At 42.7% G+C, this 24,482-nt stretch overlaps 1 protein-coding gene across 2 annotated transcripts in view; it reads left to right on the forward strand.

Moving 5' to 3' along the window:
• LOC139265751 (ribosomal protein S6 kinase alpha-6) overlaps window positions 1-24,482 on the forward strand; it is a 170,419-nt gene that overhangs the window by 46,733 nt on the left and 99,204 nt on the right. For both annotated transcript variants that reach the window (XM_070883105.1, XM_070883107.1), the window contains exon 2: window positions 21,299-21,358. In XM_070883105.1, coding sequence (XP_070739206.1) covers window positions 21,299-21,358 — 60 coding nt within the window. The remainder of the gene's footprint in view (window positions 1-21,298; window positions 21,359-24,482) is intronic.

Below are 24,482 nucleotides of genomic sequence, written 5' to 3' on the forward strand. Positions count from 1 at the left end.
CAGGATTAATAAATGATCTTGCAGTAAAGGATCCTCTAGGAATGAATGACCATAACATGGTTGAATTTTAAATTCAGTTGGAGGGTGAGAAAGTTGGTTCTCAAACCAGGGTCCTAAGCTTAAATAAAGGAGACTACAAAGGTATGAGGGCAGAGTTGGCTAAAGTGAACTGGGAAAATAGATTAAAATATGGGACGGTTGATGAGCAGTGGCAGACATTTAAGGAGATATTTCATAACTTGCAACATAAATATATCCCAATGAGAAGAAAAAACTGTAAGAGAAGGGATAACCATCCGTGGCTATCTAAGGAAATAAGGGAGGGTATCAAATTGAAAACAAGGGCATACAATATGGCCAAGACTAGTGAGAGGCCAGAGGATTGGGAAACTTTTAAAAGCCAGCAAAGAACGACTTAAAAAAAAATGAGAGAGGGAAGATAGATTGAGAGTAAACTCGCACAAAATGTTAAAACAGATTGTAAGAGTTTCTACAGGTACATAAAAAGGAAAAAAATGGCTAAAGTAAATGTTGATCCCCTTAGATGATGAGACTGGGGAATTAATAATTGGGAACTGGTGCAGAACCTAACGTTGAACAAATAATCAAGGAGCTATAGGGAGGGAGGAACTTAATACAATCACTATCACTAATGAAGTAATGCTCGGTAAAATAATGGGACTAAAGGCGGAAAAGTCCCCTGGATCTGATGGCTTACATCCAAGGATCTTAAAAGAGGTGGCTGCAGAGATAGTGGATGCATTGGTTGTAATCTCCAAAATTCCTTGGATTCTGGGGGCGGTCCCAGTGGATTGGAAAACTGCAAATGTAACGCCCCTATTTTAAAAAAAAAAGGAGGCAGACAAAAAGGAAACTAAAGACCAGTTAGCCGAACAGCTGTCGTTGGGAAAATGCTAGAGTCCATTATTGAGGAAGCAGTAGCGGGACATTTGGAAAAGCATAATACAGTCAAGCAGAGCCAGCATGGTTTTCTGAAAGGGAAATCATGTTTGACAAATTTGCTGGAGTTCTTTGAGGGTGTAACAAGCAGGTGGATAAGGGGGAACCAGTGGATGTGGTGTATTTGGATTTCCAGAAGGCATTTGATAAGGTACCACATAAAAAGTTATTGCACAAGATAAAAGTTCACGTGGTTGGGGGTAATATATTAGCATGGATAGAGGATTGGCTAACTAACAGAAAACAGAGTCAGGATAAATGGGTAAATTTACGGTTGGCAAACAGTGACTAGTGGGGTGCCGCAGGGATCGGTGCTGGGTCCTCAACTATTTACAATCTTTATTAATGACTTGGATGAAGGGGCTGAGTGTAATGTAGCCAAGTTTGCTGCTGATACAAAGATAGGTGGTAAAGCAAATAGTGAGGAGGCCACACAGAAAATCTGCAAAGGGATATAGACAGGCCAAGTGCGTGGCCAAAAATTTGGCAGATGGAATATAATGTGGGAAAATGTGAGGTTATCCATTTTGACAGGAAAAATAGAAAAGCAAATTACAATTTAAATGGAGAAAAATTGCAGTGTGTTACAGTACAGGGGGACCTGGGGTCCTTGTGCATGAAATACAAAAAGTTAGTATGCAGGTACAGCAAGTAATCAGGAAGGCAAATGGAATGTTGGCCTTTATTGCAGGGGGGCTGGAGTATAAAAGCAGAGTAGTCCTGCTACAACTATTGGTAAGGGTATTGGTAAGGCCACACCTAGAGTACTGTGTACAGTTTTGGTGTCTGTATTTTAGGAAGGATATACTTGCATTGGAGGCTGTTCAGAGAAGATTCACTCGGTTGATTCTGGAGATGAGGGGGTTGATTTATGAAGATAGGTTGAGTAGGTTGGGCCTATACACATTGGAGTTCAGAAGAATGAGAGGTGATCTTTTCAAAACATAATGAGGGGGCTCGACAAGGTGGATGCAGAAAGGATATTTCCACTCATAGGGGAAACTAAAACTGGGGTCATAGTCTCAGAATAAGGGGCTGCCCATTTAAAATAGATGAGGAGACCTTTCTTCTCAGAGGATTGTAAGCCTATGGAATTCTCTGCCCTAGAGAGCTGTGGAGGCTGGGTCATTGAATATATTTAAGGTGGAGATAGATTTTTGAGCGATAAGGGAGTAAAGGGTTATGCCCAGCGGGCAGGAAAGTGGAACTGAGTCCATGATCAGATCAGCCATGATCTTATTGAATGGCGGAGCAGGCTCGATGGTCCAAATGGCCTAATCCTGCTCCTATTTCTTATGTTCTTGTGTACAAAAGAACTGTTAAACTTTTGAATAAAATATATTTTACATTAAAACTGAATCGTTTCCATTATTTGTTCCATTCTTAACACAACTTTTGGAACTCAGGAAGAATCATTTCTATTATTTGTTCGAATATTAAAACAACTTTTGAAATAAACAAGAATAATTTCCATAATTTGTTCCATTAACACCACACAACATTACGTAACAGATCCAAACAGTAAACATAGTCCATGTGGAATAGTTGTCGCTGAGCCCTCAGGCAGCAGTAAAGCGTTCACGGATGAGCTGCTGGTGCAAGGCTCGAGCAATTGATAGAGGCACGATGGCCTGCCCTCCTCCGCCGTCATGCTCCGGCATCAGGCTCTTAGATGGCTTCATCATCCTCATCATCCTCCTCCTGCTCGTCATCTGCATCATTATCACCAGCCACTTTCACCGCAGGTGGGTTTTCCACTACCGGGTGCTGCTGCCTCATGATGGCTAAGTTATGCAACATGCAGCATACAACAGTGAACTGACCGACAATCTCCGGGGAGTAAAGCAAGTAGCCTCCGGAATGGTCCAGCCATCGGAAACACTGTTTAAAGATGCCAGTGGTCCTCTCTATGATGCTGCGCATCGCAATGTGCAACATGTTGTATTCACGGTCAGCTTCCGTCCAGGTTACGCGTCGGGACCACACCCAAGTCTTGTGACTTCTCTCTCTTCATCCCCACCCCCTTTAACTAATTGCAGTCTTGTGACTTCTCCCCTTCTCTCTCTTCCACACCCACCCCCCCACCCTCAACCCCTTCATTGCCGTCTGCAGAAGCCTTCCGATCGGCACCTTGCTCTCCCTCCCCTCTTCCACCCCCCCCACCCCCCAGCCCTGCTTCAAGACGTTTGGTGGTGATGTGTGAGTGAGTTTTTTTTTTAAAAAAAGAGAACTTCTGAAATCCAACAAACTTCCATTTACTATGTTGACCAGTTTAAAAATAAAGTTGAACTTTATTACTGATTTTTACAGTGTTCTTGACTCCCTCCAAAATCTTCGATTTAAAAACAATGGGGTCTTTCAGCGCCAATTTGTCAATGTGTGCTGGTTTTCTTCAGTGCCCAGAAGGTTTTTTGGGAGTGGCCAGATACGCCGACCTAGGAGGAAAACATTTTGGCTCAACTGCGAAAAATTGTAAAAACCGGTGCAAACATGACGTTAGAAAAAAAACTGGCCTAGAAAAATCGTAACTGAGTCAGTTCCGCCGGTGCAGATCACAGGGGGAAACTTTGAAAACAATAAATACATCAAAAAAAATGGCGCGCACCAAAAAAACAGCGCAAATGACCCGGGAAAATTGAGCCCTATATCTTTGAGTTATGACAAAAATGGATCGAAGAACAATTTAACAAACCTCCAATTTTTTGTGAGGAATAAAAGATTGCTAGAACAGCGAAGTGATGAAAGGGAAGGTTGAGAAAATAAATGATTTATCTTTTTCATCCACCGTTGAAGTTATTCAGCAAGAGCAGGATGACCTTTTTTAACAGTACTTTAAAAATGTAATCTTGCCTGACACTCCCTCAATAGCAATGTCGGGTAGGTGATCATCGCTTTATCCTTATTTACCAATTTCAGTTTTTTGCTATTTTTATATCAACCAAATCTTTAATGTGCAATTTGTCTGCTGTACACGTGAAAATGTTTTTTTTAAAACATTTATTAATATTTTTCATTATTTTATTCATTCTGTGCTCATCAAGGTGAGCGATGCAAAATTTAACGCAACTGATGTCAACATTAAGTATTTCTATGTCGGGTATGGTTTAATGCAGAGTGAAGTTGCATCTACTGTGCTGTTGTAATGTGCCTCAACTCAAATTCTGAAAAGCAATCCTGCTTTTATCTGTGTGCCATTCACCTTTCTCAATTATCCTGTGGTTTCTATGGAGCTGCCAATTTAGTCCAAATCAGTGCTGAATTAGAGTCAATTTTGGCGTGTGGTCCTGAAAGAATTGGGTTGAGACTTTTAAACAGCAAAGAGACTGAAAACACTTTTATCTCCAGTCTGCAACAGATTTAAAACCAAGTCCCAGATTTCTTGTTACTTGAGATGTCTTCGAAACTTGAAAACTTTAAAAAAAATTGTGCTTGTTAAAATTTCTCTCCAGCCTATCTTCAATAGATTCTTTGGATTTTTAAAACTGTTATGTTTGTCCCTTATACCATTCTTTGTTCCTGTATTTTTTACCCATCCCCTAGTTATCCTGAGAAGGTTATGCAACGGAGGTTATTAAGAGTCAACCACGATGTGTAGACCAGACCTAGTAAAGGTGGCAGGTTTCCTTCCAGGTAGGACATTAGTGAGGCAGTTGGGTTTATACGACAACCTTTCATGGTTGTTTTGTATTCCTGGTGCTAACCCACAATTTTATTTAATTTGATTTCTCAATTTGCTATGATCGGTTTTGAACTCTCAAACCTCTGGGTTGCTACTCCAATATCCTGACCAGTACACTACAAAACTCTGCAGATATTTATGATACTGAACTAGCAACTGAGAGAAGAGATGTGAGGAATTGGGGCTCTTTTCATTTGAGTAAAGAAGGATAAGTTGTCTGATAGAGGTGTGCAAAATTAGCAAGAGTTTAATGAGGTGAATTGGGATGAACTATTTACACTGGCCAGTGGGTTGATAACTAGAGGGCATACATTTAAGTTCATAAGAGTGAAGGGGGAGGTTAGCAGATTAATTTTAATGCAGTGATGTTAAGACATGGAATGCCCAATGGGGAACAGTAGTGGTAGGAGAATCTATACTAACTTTTAAAGTGAAGTGAATTAAGTATTGAAAAAAGAATAACATTCAAAGGTGTGGGGAAATGGGAACTCAGTGGATAGCTCCTTCATTGAGCCAGAACAAGCATGATGGGCCAAATGGCCACCTTCTGCTCTGTAAAAAATCTATGATTCGACCTTCATGAGCATGTTCCCTTGAACTTCACCACAGCTGTTATCCCAGTCGATGGCCCCAAGTTTCCACATGATTTGCTCCTGATTTTTAGGAGCAACTGGTGGAGAACGGAGTATCTTAGAAATCGCAATTCTCCACATTTAAGTTTTCTGCAGTTCTAGTCATGTAGAACAGTTTCACTTTTGAACAGAATTTTTTTTTCAAAAGGGGGCGTGTCCGGCCACTGACTCCTGATTTGAAAGTTTCCACAGTGAAAACGTACTCCAAACTAACTTAGAATGGAGCAAGTGAAGATTTTTGTAGGCCTGAAAAAACCTTGTCTACACATTAAAAAATCAGGCGCAGGTTACAAATTAGGCGTCCGGAACGAGGTGGGGGGGGGGAAGGGAAGTCATTACATTCTACAATAAATCCTTAGTTATACTTGTACAAATATTATACAAATAATTCCAACCTGAATAAAAATTAATAAGCAAAGAAAAGATTAAATAAACTATGCTCCTACCTGTGTGAAAGTGCTTCAGGCAGCCCTTTCAGGCAGGGAGAAGGCTGCAGGAAGCCTCACAAGTTGAGGCAGCCGTTCCCGACGGCAGCGGGGGGGGGGGAGGCAGTGAGGGCCCGACCGACGGCAGCGGGGGGGGGGAGGCAGTGAGGGCCCGACCGACGGCAGCGGGGTGGGGGAGGCAGGGAGAAGGCTGCAGGAAGCCTCAGAAGTTGAGGCAGCCATTCCCGACGGCAGGGGGGGAAGGCCCCTCTGCCGTCGGTCGGGCCCGTCGGGAAATGGCTGCCTCAACTTCTGAGGCTTCCTGTAGCCTTCTCACTGCTGCAAGAAGCCTCAGTGCTGATCATGGAAGGGCAATGTGGTTTTATTAAAACATTTTAAAAATTGAATAGCTACAAAGAACTACAAAAATGGCCGAGTGCCAATGTTTCCTTCACAATGCGCGTGCGCGAACGCTCCAACGCGCACGCGCAGGGTTGCCGGCACAAAAAAAACTCATTTAAATGGTACCCGCCCCCTCCTACTTACAAAATCGGTGCGAGTGGTAAGCTCCGCCAAGCTGACATCGAGCTGCAAAGCGCTCGAGAAACGCGCGTTTTTTTTTCAGGCGCCGTTTTTGGCGCGAAAAACGGGCGCCCAGCTCGGAAGGGTGCCTCTTTTGCCGCGTGTGGAAACTTGGGGCCAATATCTGGAGAATTAGTGTCCCATGATGTATAGTATGGCATTTTAATAAGTCGTCTTGTTTTAGTTACTCTGATCCATCACTTTAAATCTGTCATAAAATTTCACTGATAAAATAATTGGGTGTGTCAGTATGCTGAGCAGACTTTTTATAGTTACATATGTAAAACTAGAAACCGATGAACTCAAACCACAATTTGGATGCGGCCTATTTTTGAAGTAGATGTATTGGTTGCAAAGAAACTTATTGCAGTCTGGTCATCGGGATCAACTGCTAACTTTTTTTCTAGAGTCTATTAGGCTGTGGAATTGATTATAATTTGGGTTGCAAAGGATTGTGAATCTTTGGAATTCTCTACCACAAAGGCCCCAAGTTTCCACATGATTTGCTCCTGATTTTTAGGAGCAACTGGTGTACAACGGAGTATCTTAGAAATCGGAATTCTCGTCATTTAGTTTGCTCCAGTTCTAGTCAGTTAGAACAGTTTCACTTTGGAACAGAATTTTTTTTTCAAAAGGGGGCGTGTCCGGCCACTTATGCCTGTTTTCAAAGTTTCGTCAGTGAAAACTTACTCCAAACTAACTTAGAATGGAGTAAGTGAAGATTTTTGTAAAGAAAAAACCTTGTTTACACTTTAGAAAATCAGGCATAGGTTACAAATCAGGCGTAGGGAATGGGGGAGGGGGGGAAGTTTACAAACATTATACACTTCAGTTTTACAAATAAAGAGCCATCATCAATAATAAATGATAAAAACATCAATAATAAATGATAAAAACATCAATAAATCAACCAATAAATCAATCAAAAAAATTAATAAGAAATAATTTTTTTTTTTAAATCAATACATAAAACATTTTCTACTTACCGACTGCAGCACCGGGAGCCCTCCAACAGCGTGCTGGGATCCCCCCCCCCAGTGTGTCTCTGTCAGTGCCTCTATCTCTGTCTGTCTGTGTGTGTCTCTCATTCTCTGTCTGTCAGTGTCTGTGTTTGACAGCGAAGAGGGGGGGAGGAGATGGGGGGGAAAGGAGGGGGGGGGAAAGGAGAAGGGGGAAGGGAGGCTGAACGGGCCGGGCCCATCCCCTGCACCAGATTTACAGGTCGGTGGCGTTGGGTCGGGTCGGCGGGGTGGTGGGAGGGAGGTCGGTTCGGGTCGGGGGGAGGGAGGTCAGGTCGGATCCAGTCCGGGGAGAGCGGGAGTCGGGTCCGGTCCGGGGGTGGGGGGGGAAGCGGGGGTCGGGTCCGGAGGCGGGGGTAAGCGGGAGTCGGGTCGGGGTGGGGGGAGCGGGAGTCGGGTCAGTGTCGGGTCCGGTCTGGGGGCGGGAAGCGGGAGTAGAGTCGGGTCGGGAGGAAGCAGGAGCTGCCCGTAGGAGGAGCCTTATTCACGCAGCCCCAGTGAGGCCATTCGGCCAGGGCTAGGCGCTGCGTGCTTCGGGCGCCTTGAGCTACTGCACTTGCGCGCCCACTGTAGCGCGCATGTGCAGAGGTCCCGGCACTGTTTTCAGCGCAGGAACCTGGCTCCGCCCCCTACAGCTCCTGCTGCGCCGCGCCGAGGGCCAGAGGACCTGCAGGAAGGTGGAGAATCTGGAGGTTTTTTTAGGCGCACTTTGTGGCCCAAAAAACGGGCGTCCAGGTCGGGACTGCGCCGTTCTAGGCGCGGCTCGAAACTTGGGTCCAAAGGGCTGTGGAGGCTCAGTCATTGAGTATATTCAAGGCAGAGATTGATAGATTTTTGGATATTAAGGGAATCAAGGGATATGGTGATAGTGCGGGGAGATGGAGTTGAGGTAGAAGATCAGCCATGATCGTATTAAATGGCGCTCTTATTGATTAGGGTCCATTTTAAGAAATATTGCTTGCTTGTACATTTTGCTTCCCTCTACTCGAATTGGAGTATGATTTTCAACAACAAAAGTGGAGTGCATTTATACTTAAATAAAGTTTATAATTCTGAGAGCATGTACACATCTTTCCAAGAAGCAGGATGTTCCCATTCTGTTGCAAATTATTTAAGTTTATACCTGACAGAACATTTATACCTCTTCTATCCTAGACTTTAAAAAAAAACTTATTCCGTCTTTTTCTGCTAATTATTCATATATTACTTGTTTTGTTATAGAATTTTGTTTTATCCATGTTTTACTTTCATTTCTTTGTACATTTATCATTACTGTAAAAAAAAAAAGGATAAAATGAAAAGACCCTATTTGATTTAATTTGCATTTATCTGGCAGTGGATTAAAGATTTGCATGCGGTGAATTACACTGATTCCAGGATGTTAAGTCATTTAGGATAAACCTAATTTAAAACAAACTTCTCTCTTCTGTTAAGAATAACTCCGAGCTGCTGTGTCCTTCTAACCAGTAATAGTTTTGGGCCTTTCCCCTCGTGCTGATGAGAACAGTGATGAGTCTCTGCAGTCAATTTTGAATAATGTCAAAGAATCTGTTCTGAAACATTCTTAACGATGCTGTCAATCTGGTGAACCCTCGGGTTGTGATGCAAGGAGATGGCTGGATTTCCTTAATTTGGGTTACCTCTTGTTCCACCATAGTTAGTGGCATAGTTGCTTTGCAAGTTACATGGGTAAGGAGTGCCATAAGTAGTCTTTTTATAGGAGATTGGCCTGCAATGCAGCAAGTGCATCATTAACTAACTGAAAATTCTAGGCATATTTGCACAAAAGCTCCTGGCTTATAATGTATTTGATTGGATTCTTGCCCTATGGAAGATAACACTTGTACCCTGATACCCTTGGGTGCAGGATATCAGTTCACCATACAGTACCTTTATCAGGATGTACATTAGTAGAACAACAAATGAAAACAGGAAATTCAAAAGGAATTTATTTTGCTAAAAGTACGGTAAGCATGCAGAAAAATCTTACACATACAAGAAGTAAAGGGATAGTTAAAGGAATGGTGGGGTTGATTACTACAACAACAACTTGTATTTATGTAGCTTTAACATAGTCAAGCGTCCCTAGGCGCTTCATAGGAGTATTATAAGACAGAACATTTAACACCGAGCTACATAAAGAGAAATTAGGGCAAGTGACCAAAAGCTTGGTTACAGGTAGGTTTTAAGGAGCATCTTCAAGAAGGAAAGAAAGGTTTAGGCAGGGAATGCCAGAGCTTGGGCAACAGAATGAACAGCCACCAATGTCTGAATGAATATAATCAGGGATGCTCAAGAGGACAGAATTGGAGGAGCTCAGATATCTTGGAATGGGTGGGAGGGGGGGATTGTGGGGCTGAAGGAGATTAAAGTTAGGGAGGGGCGAGGCCATGGAGGGATTTGTAAACAAGGATGAGAATTTTGAAATCGAGGTGTTGCTTAAATCGAGGTGTTGGGAGCCAATATAGGTCAGTGAGCACAGGGGTGATGGGTAGTTAGGACACGGGCGGCCGAGTTTTGGATCACCTCTAGTTTACGTAGGGTAGAATGTGGGTGGCCAGCCGGGAGTGCATTGGAATAGTCAAATCTAGAGGTAACAAAGGTATGGTTGAGGGTTTCAGCAGTGGATGAGCTGAGGCACGGGTGGAGACGAGCGATGTTACGGAGGTGGGAATTAGGCGATCTTGGTTATGCCGCCGATATGTGGTCGGAAGATCATTTCAGGGTCAAATATGACACCAAGATTGCGAACAGTCTGGTTCAGCTTCGGACAGATGTTGGGGAGAGGGATGGACTCAGTGGCTAGGGAATGGAGTTTGTGGCGGGGACCGAAAATAATGGCTTCGGTCTTCCCAATATTTAATTGGGAGAAAAGTTCTGCTCATCCAAAATGATGCTGGACAAGCAGTCTTGACAATTTAGAGACCACTTAATCTGGAGATGAGGGACAAACAAGCAAATCTTATGGAGGCAGAGATTGTGACTGCGGTACTGAATGAGTACTTTGCATTTGATTTCACAAGAGGATGAAGTTAACATTGCACTAAAGATGGGGTATATTGATATTGGATGAGATAAAAATAGATGGAAAAGAGGTGCCAAATAGGTTGGCATCACTCAAAGTTAACAAGTCACCCAGTCCAGATGAGATGTATCCAAAGTTGTTGAGTGAAGCTAGGGAGAAGATAGCAGCAGCTCTGATCACAATCTTTCAATCCTCCTTGGATATGGGAGTGGTGCTGCGGCGAGTGAGGGTACGGGGCCCAGAAGAGGCGAGGGCCCAGGGGCAGCACGAGCTAGCCCACACTGCGATATGTGTGCGCACTAGATCTGTGCAGCAGAGCAGGTCTCCAGTTGTCCTGGTTAACCCTTGCCACTGGATAAAGGCCTAGCTCTGTCGAGCCCGGTTGATGGCTGATGTGCAACGGTCACCACACATGAAAAAATCCACGCACAGACATCTTCCACCCCTTCAATTGGAGTTCAGGACTGGAACATCGGGTCCTTCATTGAAACATCTGTGAACTCGTGGAAGCAAGACATTCTTGTTCAAGGGACCGCCTATTTGGGTGAACAGCAAATGCTGTATATTGCATTTGGATGGTTCTAATTTACAGTAAATAATGTGTTATTTTGTAGTCAGAACTTCTTGTCCCCAGGTAAAGCATCATGGTGCTGTTAAAAATAGCCACAGAAAATGCTTCCTAGACTAGTTTTCTGGCAATGGATGGAGAACAAGGGTAATTTTGTAAGGCTTTACTCTTGGGGGCTAGGAATATGATGGGGGTAGTTCCGTGATGGGCACTCCCAACTTGTGAGGCACCATGCTGGTAATGAAGCCCAACAAAGTAACCCACACCCCAGAAATGTAATCATGAAACCTGAAATCAAGAGCCTTTCAGTACCATTAAAGTTGCCAATCTTGTACCAGTTACTGAAACCCAAGAACTGCCTGAAATAGCACCAACTTCAACAACCTTCACTGCGGGTGGGGCAAAGATGAAGAGTTACTAGATGGTATTGACAGGTGGGTAAAGCTTTGTTATGTGGGCTTTACAATTCTTCAGAAGCAAACTATGGGGCAGGGAGGTGGGGCAGGGTGGGTGGATGCGTGGTTTGAAAGGAAGACAAAAGATGCTTTGTGGTTTGTGGAAACAGCAATGGGCAACAGGATCTGAACAAGAAATTGCCTGGAACCTGAATCACACCTTTAAAGGATGCCATTCCCCATGGTTTTCAACAAGGGCCCCTCAGAACAGCAGAACTCTGTTGGTAGAGGAAGCATTAGACTGTATAAAGATGCTTCCAGCATAGATTATTTTGGGTAGTGAAAGCAAACAATTGAAATCAAGATGGCAAAGAAGCCCAGAAATGTACTGGATTGTGCAGGGGAGGACAGTGGTGTTGGGATACACGTCAGAATCTTGCCTCGGGGTGAGAGAGCATATTGGGCATGGTCTTTGGAACAAATTGTTTGACAGGCCAAGTAGCTCCTTATTATTTCTTCTTTTCTTGCACTATTGTTCCTGACAGATCACAAACTATAGCACAAAAAAAAAAGAAAATGTAGTCAGTCATCATAGTCTCTGGCTACCTCTTGCATTGGAATATCAATAGCATTAGTAGTTATATCTGTAATAAGAGTAATAAGAATTTGCAACATTAGCGGCAACTTCACTGCTAATATCCATTTATTGGCAATGTTGCAGCATCACCTTTGGATACAGCATGTACAGGTACCTCTTTCTTTTTTGAGGGAGGGGGAAGAAACATTAGCAAATAAAAGTGCTCCCAATATATCAAGATATTTTTTAAAAGTGATTGTAGACTTAGGAGTTGAGTGAACATGCTCTTCAGATAAAAAGGATGTGTTCACTAAACACTTGAAAGTGCTCAACTGGTACTGACAGAAAATCTGCAAATTCTCAATAACTCAAAAGTTAAAACTAAGAGCATTTCACTGAATGCTGTCCTCTTGTCACCTGACTAACAGCACTAATGAGGGAATCCAAGTATAAGAAGTAGTAAGAAATGGTTCTGGTTTTAATCTTTTAATGCTCTAGCAGGATTTTTTTTCATTCGTGGGATGTTGGCGTTGCTGGCAAGGCCATAACTTTGTATAAATAACACATTTCAAAATTTCAAATAAAAATATATCACTCGATTTAAGGGGCTGCCTCAAATTCAAATTTCTTGAATATGCGTAACATGTAGTCGGAAATAGCAGATCATGTTTTTCAGACTCCTAGCTTCCCATGGTTTTCTTTTAAAATGGCATGTCGGTGGGAATAGGAAGTTGCAAAGAGACATAGAAAAATTAAGTGAGTGGGTAAAACTGTGGCAGATTGGGGGTACAACACAGATTCACCGGCATGATACCAGACCTTGAAAGGTTAAAATATGAAGGCAGGTTATTTTACTTAACTTGAATTCCCTTGTGTTTAGAAGGTTAAGTAGTGATCTAATTGAGATGTTTAAAATTATAAAGGGATCTGGTAGGGTCAATACAGAGAAACTATTTCCTCTGGTGTGGGAATATAGAAATAGGGGGCACAATCTTAAAATTCGAGCTAGGCCATTCAGGAGCAAAATTAAGTGCCTTTTTGCACAAAAGGTAATGATATCTAGAACTCTTCCCAAAAGGCTGTGGATGCTGGGTCAATTGAAATTTGCACAATTTTTGATAGATTTTTGTTGGGTAAGGGTTTCAAAATGTACGGATTAAAGACGGGTAAATGGAGTTGAGGTACAGGGCAGCTATAATCTGATTGAATGGTGGAACAGGCCCCAGGGGTTGATTGGCCGACTCCTGTTCCAGGATAAAATAGGGTGCAAGGACTAATTGGCAGTCCTACCTGATTAGCCAGAGTTGCAAAAGACCTTAGTGTTGGCTTATCTTGTTCCATTATGAACCTTGGACTCTTTGATACCTGGAATTATGCTAAATGGTAAATGTGGAAAGAAATGGGCAGAAAAAATATCCTGACCTACTGCCTACCATGTATGAATTGAAATTAAATTTCTGTTTTGTAAACTAAATGATGATTTTCCCAAAATTCAGAACCCTGCTCAGCTCTAGATCTGAGACCGAAAGTAATTTTGAGTCCTAAGGAGTCTCAGCTTGACTTTAACCTTGCAACCGGAAGATGGTGGATTCAAGCCCTGCTTCAGGCGTTGAGCGCACTTTAGTTGTATTGTTGGTGGTATTTGAACAACAGATCAAATTGAGGCCTCGTCTACCTGTTATGGTGACTGTAAAAGATCCCATGGCATCTTTTCAAAGGAGTTCATTCATTCTTCCAGCAGTATCACCAAAATGGATAAACTAGTCATTTACCTCATTGTTGTAATGGAATCTTTCTATGCACAAAAGAGCTGCTGTGTATGTCCTTGCAACAATGACTACATTTTAAAATGTCAAACATTTTGGGGTGTCCTGAGAAAGGTGGTGCACAAATTCTTGTGAATTCTTGTTTCTTATGTTCTTTCAAAGTTTGGAGTTCTTCAGTACTGTATTGGTTCATATGAATTTGCTTCATATTCATGTCCCCATAACCACATGTGGGTACATGCTATTTTCTTTTAAAAGAAGAGGAAGACTCTTGATTATTTCTTACAAAGATCTTGTTCACCATTTGAGTCACATTGCTTGCATTTTCTGCTTAAAATATAAAAATCTACATTTACCTTTTGAGAACTATAGAAGCATTTATTCAGTGCTCTAAAATTATAACAACTAGCAACTGTATGAATGTTAACATTTTTACATACTTTTACAGACCCTCTAGCAATTTTGTTCCATCATGCTTTGCTGTTACTAAGTTGCTTATTTGAAAGGTTTTTGCCAAAACTACTTGCACGTTCTCTGGTTCTTCCAGTCCCAGAGTTCAAGCTCCCAGGTGTGGCAATGTTGTCATAACGCACCCGAGGTCATTTTTTATTCTTGGGATCTGGGCAATGCTGGCAAAGCTGCATTTGTTGCTCATCCCGAGTTTTGAGATGGTAGTGATGGGTTGTCATCTTAAACCACTGTAGTCTTGTGGTGATGGTGCTCCCACAATGGCGCTGGGTAGGGAATTCCAGGATATTGACTCAACAAAAATGAAGGAACGGCAGTGATATATGTCTGTCAGAATAGTTTCTGAATAGAAGTGGCAAGTTGGCAGTGATGGTATTCCCACAACATTGCTGCTCTCGTCCTTCTTGATGGTACAGGTTACAGGAGAGGGAATTGCTATCAAAGTAACCTTGGTGAGTTGCTGCAGTGAATCCTGTATATTGTGCATTCAGCAGCTACAGTGAGGCGATAGTGGAGACCATATGGGTGTCGAGTCCAGTGGCTGAGGTGTTGACCAGATGAATTGTACTATTTATGGATCGTGTTGAGCTTCTTGTGGATGTATCCATTCAGAAAAACGATGAATACTCCACCAGACTCCTGACTTGAGTCTTGTAGATGAAGAGTCTTTGAAGTGCTGTAAGAACATGAATTTTAAGTGTTGTTAATATTTTTTAAATCCTGTAGTGCTTTACTATACCCAATCCTCGATTCCCCGTTTCAACAGATCTGGTTAGAGTTCCCTTTTGGAATTGTCAGTTGTCTCCAAATGAACCACTTTTTCTCAGATGCCCTCGTTTACCCTTCCATTATCCCTACATCCAGCTGTTCTTACCTTGGTGTCTTCTGGTGCAATAGCAATATTCTCACATCATTGCCCAGAGCTTCAAATGCTCTTTCCATTTGAGTCAGAAATTTCTGTGTACTTCTAATCCAGTATACTGTATGCACTGCTCTACACTGAGGGACCAAATAGTAATTTGCCAAACAGCTCCGTTGGTCTGACTCTGACCTCCTTGTGCTCGTTACCAGCATTCCCATTCCAATTCTGACGTCTGTTTTTGATGATCTACACTGTCCCAACAAGGGTTAGTGTAAGCTTCAGGAACAGTGTTTTTTTTCTTGAGCACTCTGCAGTCTTCTAATCTGAACTTCAATAACTTTAGGTCTAAGCTACACCCTCCATTTTCTTCACAGAAATGGGCGCTGGGGATGCGCGACAGATCTGTTGGTGTCTAGGAGGAGGGTATACAGGTTAATGATGGGGTGAAGACACTTCATCAGGACACAGTATAATGGGGCAGGGGGTTCTGCAATTTGGTTGTTTGATCTGTGTTTTCTCCTCAGTACTGGCAGACCCACTGGCCCAAAATTTACGGTCTGAGGCTTCCCATGGGCAGATGCCTCCGACTCGAAACATTTCTATGAACCTACCTGGTGGTCCCGGAGGTACGGAGACTTCTGGTCCTGGGCCTTGATGCGAAGGCCTGCATAGAGGCCCACATATCGCAGAGACTTAAGTGCTTCGTACTCGTCCCTGGGATGACGTGGGCCGGCCCAACCAATCAAAGTAGGGGGATTCCCATTCGTACTTATGGTGTGTTCTGTATATACAGAACTCGCCATAAGTATGAATGGGGATCCCCCAAAAACACATCAGCACTTAAAATAATTTTTTTAGAAAGCATCACATATTTAGAATTAAGCAAAATGGAATTTAATGAATTATGTAAAACAAACATTTTATTTTTTGAAAAAGACATTTACATATTTGAAAGGGTCTAAAAATATGCTTACCTTATTTAATAGGATTTTAAATGTTTAAATTATTGAAAAAAATTTCTCTTTCTGTCCTTTAAAAGTCTTGCGCTGATAAAAGCAGGCCGTACACCTGCATTAATCAGTCGTAAGAATTGCAAGGGCATTTGCTGGGCAGCCCTTTACCTTCGGAAGGTGTGATCTGTCAAGAGAATTCGCATACCTAAACCCGGAACTTGCGGGGCCCCTAATGTACATGCCCGCAGGGGTTGCAAATTCAGGGCCACTGTGTTTAGCCAACTGCTTCTGTTTTATTTTAGACTTTGCAGTCCTCTTTTTCTCCATTTCTTTTCCTTTTTGTTTGTGTATTTTCAATTTCCTATTTACATGTTCTTTCATCCTCTTACGGAATAGGCTTGAGGGCTGAATGGCCTAATCCTGTTTTTATGTTCCTTTTTATGTCTCCATCACCTCACTGATCTTTTATATAACCCGTTTCACTGTTAAGCAGTTTAACACTCTCTGACTGGAATATCGGTTGATTCGCGCTCTCCCTATCCCATCATCTTTTTTCACAATCTTAATGATTGATGATGGATACACCCAAAGCATTACATATATATGTAAACATTAACGTCAACGTTAATCTATCTTTCCAGATGCTGACTGACCTGGTTATTTGCAACATTTTCTGTTTTTATGTACTCTGGATGTCTAGTCCACATTTCCATATGCTGCATGAAAAAAATGTTTTTTTCTAACTTCTAACGTTGCTGCAGATTTTTGATTAAAATATTTGTTTTCTCTCGTGCTTTGCCTATTGTCCTACTTTGCATAGCTTGCTGACTTCAGTTCCTTTCATTATTTTAAAGACCTGCTTCATGTTTCCCCTCCGTTTGCTCCATTGAAATTAAGTTTAACCACTTAAGATTTTCTTCACGACTCTTAAGACCTGCAATTATTCTGATCACTTTTTTTCCACAATTTATCTATTACCTTTTTGAGCTTGGATGAGTAAAACTGCATGCCACATTGTAACATGGGCCTTATCATTGATCGCTATAATTACAACTTGTTCTGACTTGCAGTTCCAGTGCACCTAATTTGCCTTATTGATAACTGCCTCACAGTAATCAAATGTTTTTAGGCTGTGATGAATGATGGTCCCAAAATATTTTCCTATTTGGCTTCTGGCAGTGGAGACACAAACTGGAACCTTTTACATCATACAGATGCTTACTGGTGCATGCTGCTTTATGAATTACCCAACATTTATATACACATTAAAATCCATCTGCCATTTGTCAATTTATCTATGTAATATGCTACAAGTTTCCCTGAAGATAACCAATCTATTTTCTACTCATTACCTGCCCGCATAGGTTTGTGTCATCAGAAAATGATGTTTCTTGATTTATGGCATATTCTTCATCTCTCATTGAATTACTGCTGCCATGCCCAAGAGCTAATTACGCACAGGCTTAGGAGTGTAGTCTGTATGTCCAACAGTGACCCACCAGGTAGGGTCGTATTGCTACTAGGCCACTTCATGATCTCACTGGAGAAGTACCCCATGTATTCTTGGAATAGCCCCATTGAATGCATTGGAGGCTGCAACATCAAACAGACATATGAACTGCCTTGTAGCCACCCAAGCCCAGACAAACATGTTACTGACTGAATTTGCAAAGTGCACAGCATAGCATGTCTTCCTTGAGTTCTGATTGGGGTTCAAACTAGTTGGAAGACATAGCCCTGTTGATTTAACACAGACATAGGTAATCGGGATACCTTCCTGTTAATGATCTGAAGGAACCTAACAAGGGCGCCTGGCCTCTGTTAAAGGTAAAGATTGGACGTTCTTAAGAAAAGTCAATAAATATAATTCTGAACATTTTTTCTATATGAAATGATGACACATTGAGGATTTTAGAATTAAAGGTGGCATTTCTTTTAACCACAAAAGGTTTCAAGTAGGTGTTCAGTTTATTTGGCAGTTGCCATCAAAATGTTGAGAAAACCATACCTATGGCTTTGTTATAAAACTCTGAAATCTGTGTGAAACAATAAGTTAGCTACACGTATAATTTTTATATGCACATGCAAAATCATTTCAGATTTGTTTTATCCCCGCTGCCTTTTGGAGCAATAGGAAAACAAAACTCATAATCTTGTATCACTTTTCATAGGATACATTAACCTACTTGGACTGACATCCCAGAGGTCAAGGTTTCAAATCCCACCGTGATTGAGTTCAATAAATCTGGAAATCTGCAGGCTGGCACCGTGAAAAATTGACCATGGAGACTGTCAGATTGTCGTAAAAAGCCAACTTTTATTAATGTCCTTCAGTGAAGGGAACCTGTCACCCCTACTCGATCTGGCCTACCATACTCTTGTCCCACACTACGTGGTTGACTCTTAAAGCTGTCGGAGTCACCCACGGAATAAGATAATATCTTGACGATGTGATCTTGAATTTTCCTTTTTTATTTATAAAATGCTTGATCGTGCAGATACCGATGTCAAGGGGTAATCTGTACTTGTAGATCTCTTGTGATCACCGTTGGTACTTGTGTGCTGCTTTCACCATATTACAACAATAACTGTTTACATTTATATAGCGTTCATTAAATAGACAGATATATCTCAGTGCTTTACAGGGTAGCCAGCAGTGACAGGGCGGCAAGTAGGAGGGGGAAATGGAATAACATCAAGAGGCAAATGTAATCAAAAAGGAGGCTCCATAGGAAACTTTTGTAGGCAGGAGGAGAGGGAGTTTCCAGAGGGCAGGGACACAGTGGCTATGAGTTCAGCTGTGGATCCATTGAAAGATAATAGGGAAGAAATTTAATCCTGTTTTAAGATGCATAGTAGAATTGAGGTTTTAAAGCCATCGTGCTACTTTTGGAGCAGAAGAAAAAAGTTATCTGTTGCTAACTTATTTAAACATTGTTTATGCCTGAATTTGCCTTTCACGAAACATTGTGTTCAGTAAATGTTTACATTAATAAGATTATTCATTTTCATTTTACAGTAGTAAAAATATTACTGTACATAGGTAATAGAATTATTATTTTTCTTTCTATTCTGGAGAGGGAGAAGGCACATAGTGTTGCATTGGGACCAGGGCATAAATATTCATTGCGTGCAATAGGGATTGAACCTGGCTTCAGCTTGTTCTGTGGTGCAGGCTCGAAGGGCCGAATGGCCTAATCCTGCACTTATTTTCTATGTTTTCTATAACACATCTTGTTCCAGTGGGGGTAGTAAGGGAAGAGCCCCTGTACCCATTTTATGTTCTTGGTGTTAAAATACATATCCAATTCTCTTTAAAATATTATAATCTCTGCCTCAATTACCATTTGTGAAGCATTCCATATTCTAATGACCCTCTTGTCAAAATATGTTTTTCAGTGTTTGTCATAATTCTCAGTTTGTGGCCCCTTGTTAATGATTTGCCAAGCAGTGGATTTGTCCTGAATCTTTATGGGGAAATTGAGCTCATTTTTTAAATTAATCTCAAATGATCTTAATGCATCTAATTAAAATAATAAATGCTGCATATATTACTAAAAAATGAATTCTTTGTGCAGTTATAATCTCTCCCTTAAAGCATGAAATTAGTACAGTTAAAAGAAAAAAAGAATATTTCAGTTTAGCTTCAATAACTATTTCGTTCTGGAAAGAGCTGCTGGAATGTCCCTGTCGAAATTTATTGATAAATTAATTGAATATATTTAAAGTGAGATAGACAGATTTTTGAATGGTAAGAGAGTCCAGGGTTATGGGGATCAGGCAGGGAAGTGGAGTTGAGTCCAAGATCAGATCAGTCATGATCTTATTGAATGGCGGAGCAGGCTCGAGGGGCCAAATGGTCTACTCCTGCTCCTATTTCTTATGTTCTTACGAGAATGGCTTGTGTTCTGTATCATCTGCCTATTATTTACAAAGACACTGTGATGATTGGACAACATCAGTTTTCAATGATTTCTCTGGGGAGACGTGGTAAACAATGGCACATTCTAGGGGGACCCTCTGCAAATAATGCCATACTCTCATTGTAGAAATATTTGTACAGAACAAAGTAAAAAATATTGGAAATGCTCTGCAAGTCAAATGTGCCTTGAGTGGAGTGTTCAACTGGTCATAAGCTTGGCATTTTGACAAACCTTAGCCAATATCAGTGCACGTTCAAAAGAAGGCTCGACTGCTCAGGTGACTTAACATAGCTTTGATGGTTTTCAGATGCTCCACTACTGTGTTTTTATGTTCTACAGAAAACCCTTCAAAGTGTAATTGGATATGAAGTAATCTGTACAAGCTTTCAAAGGCTGTTTCCCTTGAAATGAATGAGTGATCCATGCATTGAAGCACCGTGTACCCAATAATAGCTGCTGAGTTATGGGATGGAACATGGTTGTTAATGTCACTTTCCTGCCGCCCCCCCCCCCCCCACCTGAAGTAAAACTCCAGCAGTTGTAAAGTAGCCTTCATTGCCTTTTCTTGTCTGTAGTCTTTTGTGGATTGTATTCAAATTTTCATGTTTTTAAAGCTAGACTGAAGTCAAATTTAAAGACAAATTCAAAAGTAAAAATTGATTCGACGATCCTGCTGAGCACTAATTGTGTAATTTTAAATTGTCTGTCTCTGCCGTGGACACATTCGTGCTTTGTTGGCAAATGTGGCAAGCTGAAAACATTGTTCAGGCATATTCCAATTAATTCGCTGTTAAAACTGATCCACCATTAAAGTGTTATCAGGGATCCACAGGAAGTTATGGCAGACCTTTGAAAAGAGTCTCTTCTGGCTCAGCCGTGACAAATTCCTGCATGTCAGTCAACAATTCAGCCTTTCTGATGAGAGTGTGGGTAGGAGGTTTCTCATAGTTTTGACTTAACGGGGTTACAGTTTTTATCAAACCTATGCATCAGTCCTTGACCTCAACAGTCATGCCCAAAATCTTTATATTGAAATGGCTCAGCACAATTGCATATAATCAATCATACAGCACAGATGGAAGCCATTCGGCCCATTGTGCATGTGCTGCCTCTTTGAAAGAGCGATCCAATTAGTCCCACTCTCTTTCTCCCCTCCCCCCCCCGACCCCCCAACCCTTTTTCCCATATCGCCCTGCAAATTTTTCAAGTATATATCCAATTCCCTTGTGAAAGTTACTATTGAATCTACTTCCACCACCCTTTCAGGCAGTGCATTCCTGATCATAACTTGCTGCATAAAAACATTTCTTCTCCTCTCCCCTCTGGTTCTTGTTTTTTTAGTTAAAATGAACAATTATCTGTAGCAATTGGGCTTTAAAAATGTAGACAGTGTCGTGAATTGCAGCAACTGCAGACTTGGTCTCGAGGGTTGAAGGATATTTCACATTATTTTCTTCTTTTCAGGTAAATGGCCATCAGATGGTGGTTGAACCAATGGTGGCAGATGAAACCTATTCTCATTGTGTAAGTAAGACACACAAATTATGTATAATTATCATGCAGTTTCTGCATAATTCTTGTATTTATGCACTATTATATTTAATTTTGTATTTGGCTCCTTTTTAGAATTCATTAGGCAAAAGAAAGTGTGTAATGGAAATTGTCACAGTATTGAAACCTACTTTATTCATTTTCAAATTTCAAATTCAAATTTCTTTTAAAGAATGTCTAACTGTTTAATTTGCTTGATGATGATTTTGTCTTGTCCCTGTATATGTTCTCTTTGAATATTCAGAAAGTTTTGTTTTAAAAAGCATATTTGGCTCCTTGAATCAGTAATAATGAACGATTGGATTTGTTGAGGAACCGAGCCATAATTTGATGATGATGACTTAAAAAGGTCAAGTCCATTTTATTGTATAGAATTAAGTCTGCTTTCTGGATTCAGATTCAACAATTTTAGTCTGTCTTTCTGTCAAAAATCACAGCTCAATAACCCTGCTATTATCCAAAATGTTAGGTATTGTAGCATTTTTCAGCTGGTCTTTAGACAGATCTGATGCTTAGAATGCATTCTTGAAGTAGACTAGGAGAAGGAATTTTGCATGGAGCCCCGTGGTGTGATAAATTCTGTGTGGTGATTATATAATGGAAAATGGTTTCATTTTCACTTAACACGGAAAGAATACTTGTGTTCACTTTAGTCAGAGGTCTTTATCAGATGTCAGTGTATAGGCTGTCCCCGACTGGTGCTTTTAAAATATAAACTATGATTAAATGACACGTGTTGCCAAGTCAGTGCACAGCTATTTCCCTTTATAACATTTAGGATTGCAGGGTAATTTCTTTTTCACTTAGTGTCTGGCAGTTACACAATTAACTGGATGGAAATAGCCTGCAAATCAGTCGAAAGTCTATGTATGCTATTTTTTTGAAAGCAGCGGTCAGCACTTGAACCTTCACGTAATGTGCACATTTGCTTTTTAAGGGAGCAATGACACTGCAACAAACACCGATGCTGCAGTTATAATGTATATCCAGCCAGAATCCAGAGACATAGGGCTCAAGTTTCGGCCTCAGTTGCTCCTGATTTTTTGGAGCAACTGGTGTAGAACGGAGTATCTTAGAAATTCAAATTCTCGGCATTTAGTTTGCTCCAGTTCTAGTCAGTTGGAACAGTTTCACTTTGGAACAGAATTTTTTTTTCAAAAGGGGACGTGTCTGGCCACTTCCGCCTGTTTTCAAAGTTTCGGCAGTGAAAACTTACTCCAAACTAACTTAGAATGGAGTAAGTGAAGATTTTTGTATGCTCGAACAAACCTTGTCTACACTTTAGAAAATCAGGCGTCGGTTACAAATCAGGCGTAGGGAATGGGGGGGGGTTTAAAGGGAATTTTACAAACATTAAACACTTCAGTTTTACAAATAAAGAGCCATCATCAATAATAAATGATAAAAACATCAATAAATCAACCAATAAATCAATCCAAAAAAATTAATAAGAAATAATTCTTTTAAAAAAAAAAATCAATAAATTAAACATTTTCTACTTACCGACTGCAGCACCCCCGGGAACCCTCCAACAGCGTGCTGGGATGCCCTCCACCCCCCCCCCCCCCCCCCCCCACCAGTGTGTCTGTCAGTGTCTCTGTCTGTCTGTGTGTGTCTCTCACTCTCTGTCTGTCAGTGTCTGTGTTTCTGACAGCGAGGAGAGGGGGGTAGAGGGAGAGAGAGGGGGGTAGAGGGAGAGAGGGCGGGGGCAGAGGGGAAGGGGGGAATGGGAGGAGGAGGAGGAGGAGGAGAAGGGGAAGGGGGGGTGGAGAAGGGGAAGGGGGGATGGGGAATGGGGGGTGGAGAAGGGGGAATGGCGGGTGGAGAAGAGGAATGGGGGTGGAGAAAAGGGGAAAGGAGGGGGGGGAGGAGAAGGGGAAAGGAGGGGGGGGAGAGGAGAAGGGGAAAGAGGGAGGAGAAGGGAACGGAGGGGGGGGAACGAGAGGGGGGGGAGGAGAAGGGGGGGGGGGGAGGAGAAGGGGGAGGGAGGCTGAACGGGCCGGGCCCAGCACCAGATTTACAGGTAGGGCGGGTCGGGGTTGGGAGGAGCGCGGGTTGGGAGCGCAGGTTGGGTCGGTCCGGTCCGGTGGGGGGGGGGGGGGCGGCGGTCGGGAGCACGGGTCGGGTCGGGGGTGGGAGGCAGGAGATCGGGTTGGTTCGGGTGGGGGGGGGGAAGGGAGGGAGCGCGGTTCGGGTCGGGAGGCGGGAGCGGCAGAGGGAGGTCGTGTTGCGGGCGGGGGGAGGGAGGTCAGGTTGGGTCCTGTCAGGGTGGGGGGGGAGGGGGGGGGCGTTGGGAGCGCGGGTCGGGGTGGTGGGAGGGAGGTCGGTTCGGGTCGGGAGGGAGGGAGGGAGGTCAGGTCGGGGGCGGGGGGGGGGGTGAGCGCAGGTCCAGCCCGGTGGGAGGACGGGGGGTGGGGGGGAGTGGGAATCGGGTCGGGGTCGGGTCCGGTCCGGGGGCGGGTGGGGGGGGGGTTGTGGTGGGGAAGCGGGAGTCGAGTCGGGTGGGGAGGAAGCAGGAGCTGGGCGTGGGAGGCAGTCTTATGCACGCAGCCCCAGTGAGGCCATTCGGCCAGGGCTAGGGGCTGCATGCTTCGGGCCCCTCCCACACAGTTTTGTGCGCTTGGAGCTACTGCACATGCGCGTCCACTGTAGCGCACATGTGCAGAGGTCCCGGCACTGTTTTCAACGCAGGGACCTAGCACCGTCCCCTACAGCCCGTGCTGCGCCGCGCCCGACTCCAGAGGACCAGCAGGGAGCCGGAGAATCTGTAAGTTTTTTTTAGGCGCACTTTGTGGCGCGAAAAACGGGTGTCCAGGTCGGTGGCGCAGCCCGAAACTTGGGCCCATAGGAACTAGGAGTAGTCCCTCGAGCCTGCTCTGCCATTCAAAAAGATCATGGCTGTACTGATCTTGGCCTCAAATCCACTTCCCTGCCTGCTCCCCATAACCCTTGACTCCCTTATTGTTCAAAAATCTGTCTAACTCCACCTTAAATATATTCAATGACTCAGCCTCCACAGCTCTCTGGGATAGAGAATTCCAAAGACTCCCTCTGAGAGAAGAAATTCCTCCTCATTTCCGTTTTCAATGGGCGACCC

This window comes from Pristiophorus japonicus, chromosome 6 (genome assembly GCF_044704955.1).
Source record: "Pristiophorus japonicus isolate sPriJap1 chromosome 6, sPriJap1.hap1, whole genome shotgun sequence".
Lineage (NCBI taxonomy): Eukaryota > Metazoa > Chordata > Chondrichthyes > Pristiophoridae > Pristiophorus > Pristiophorus japonicus.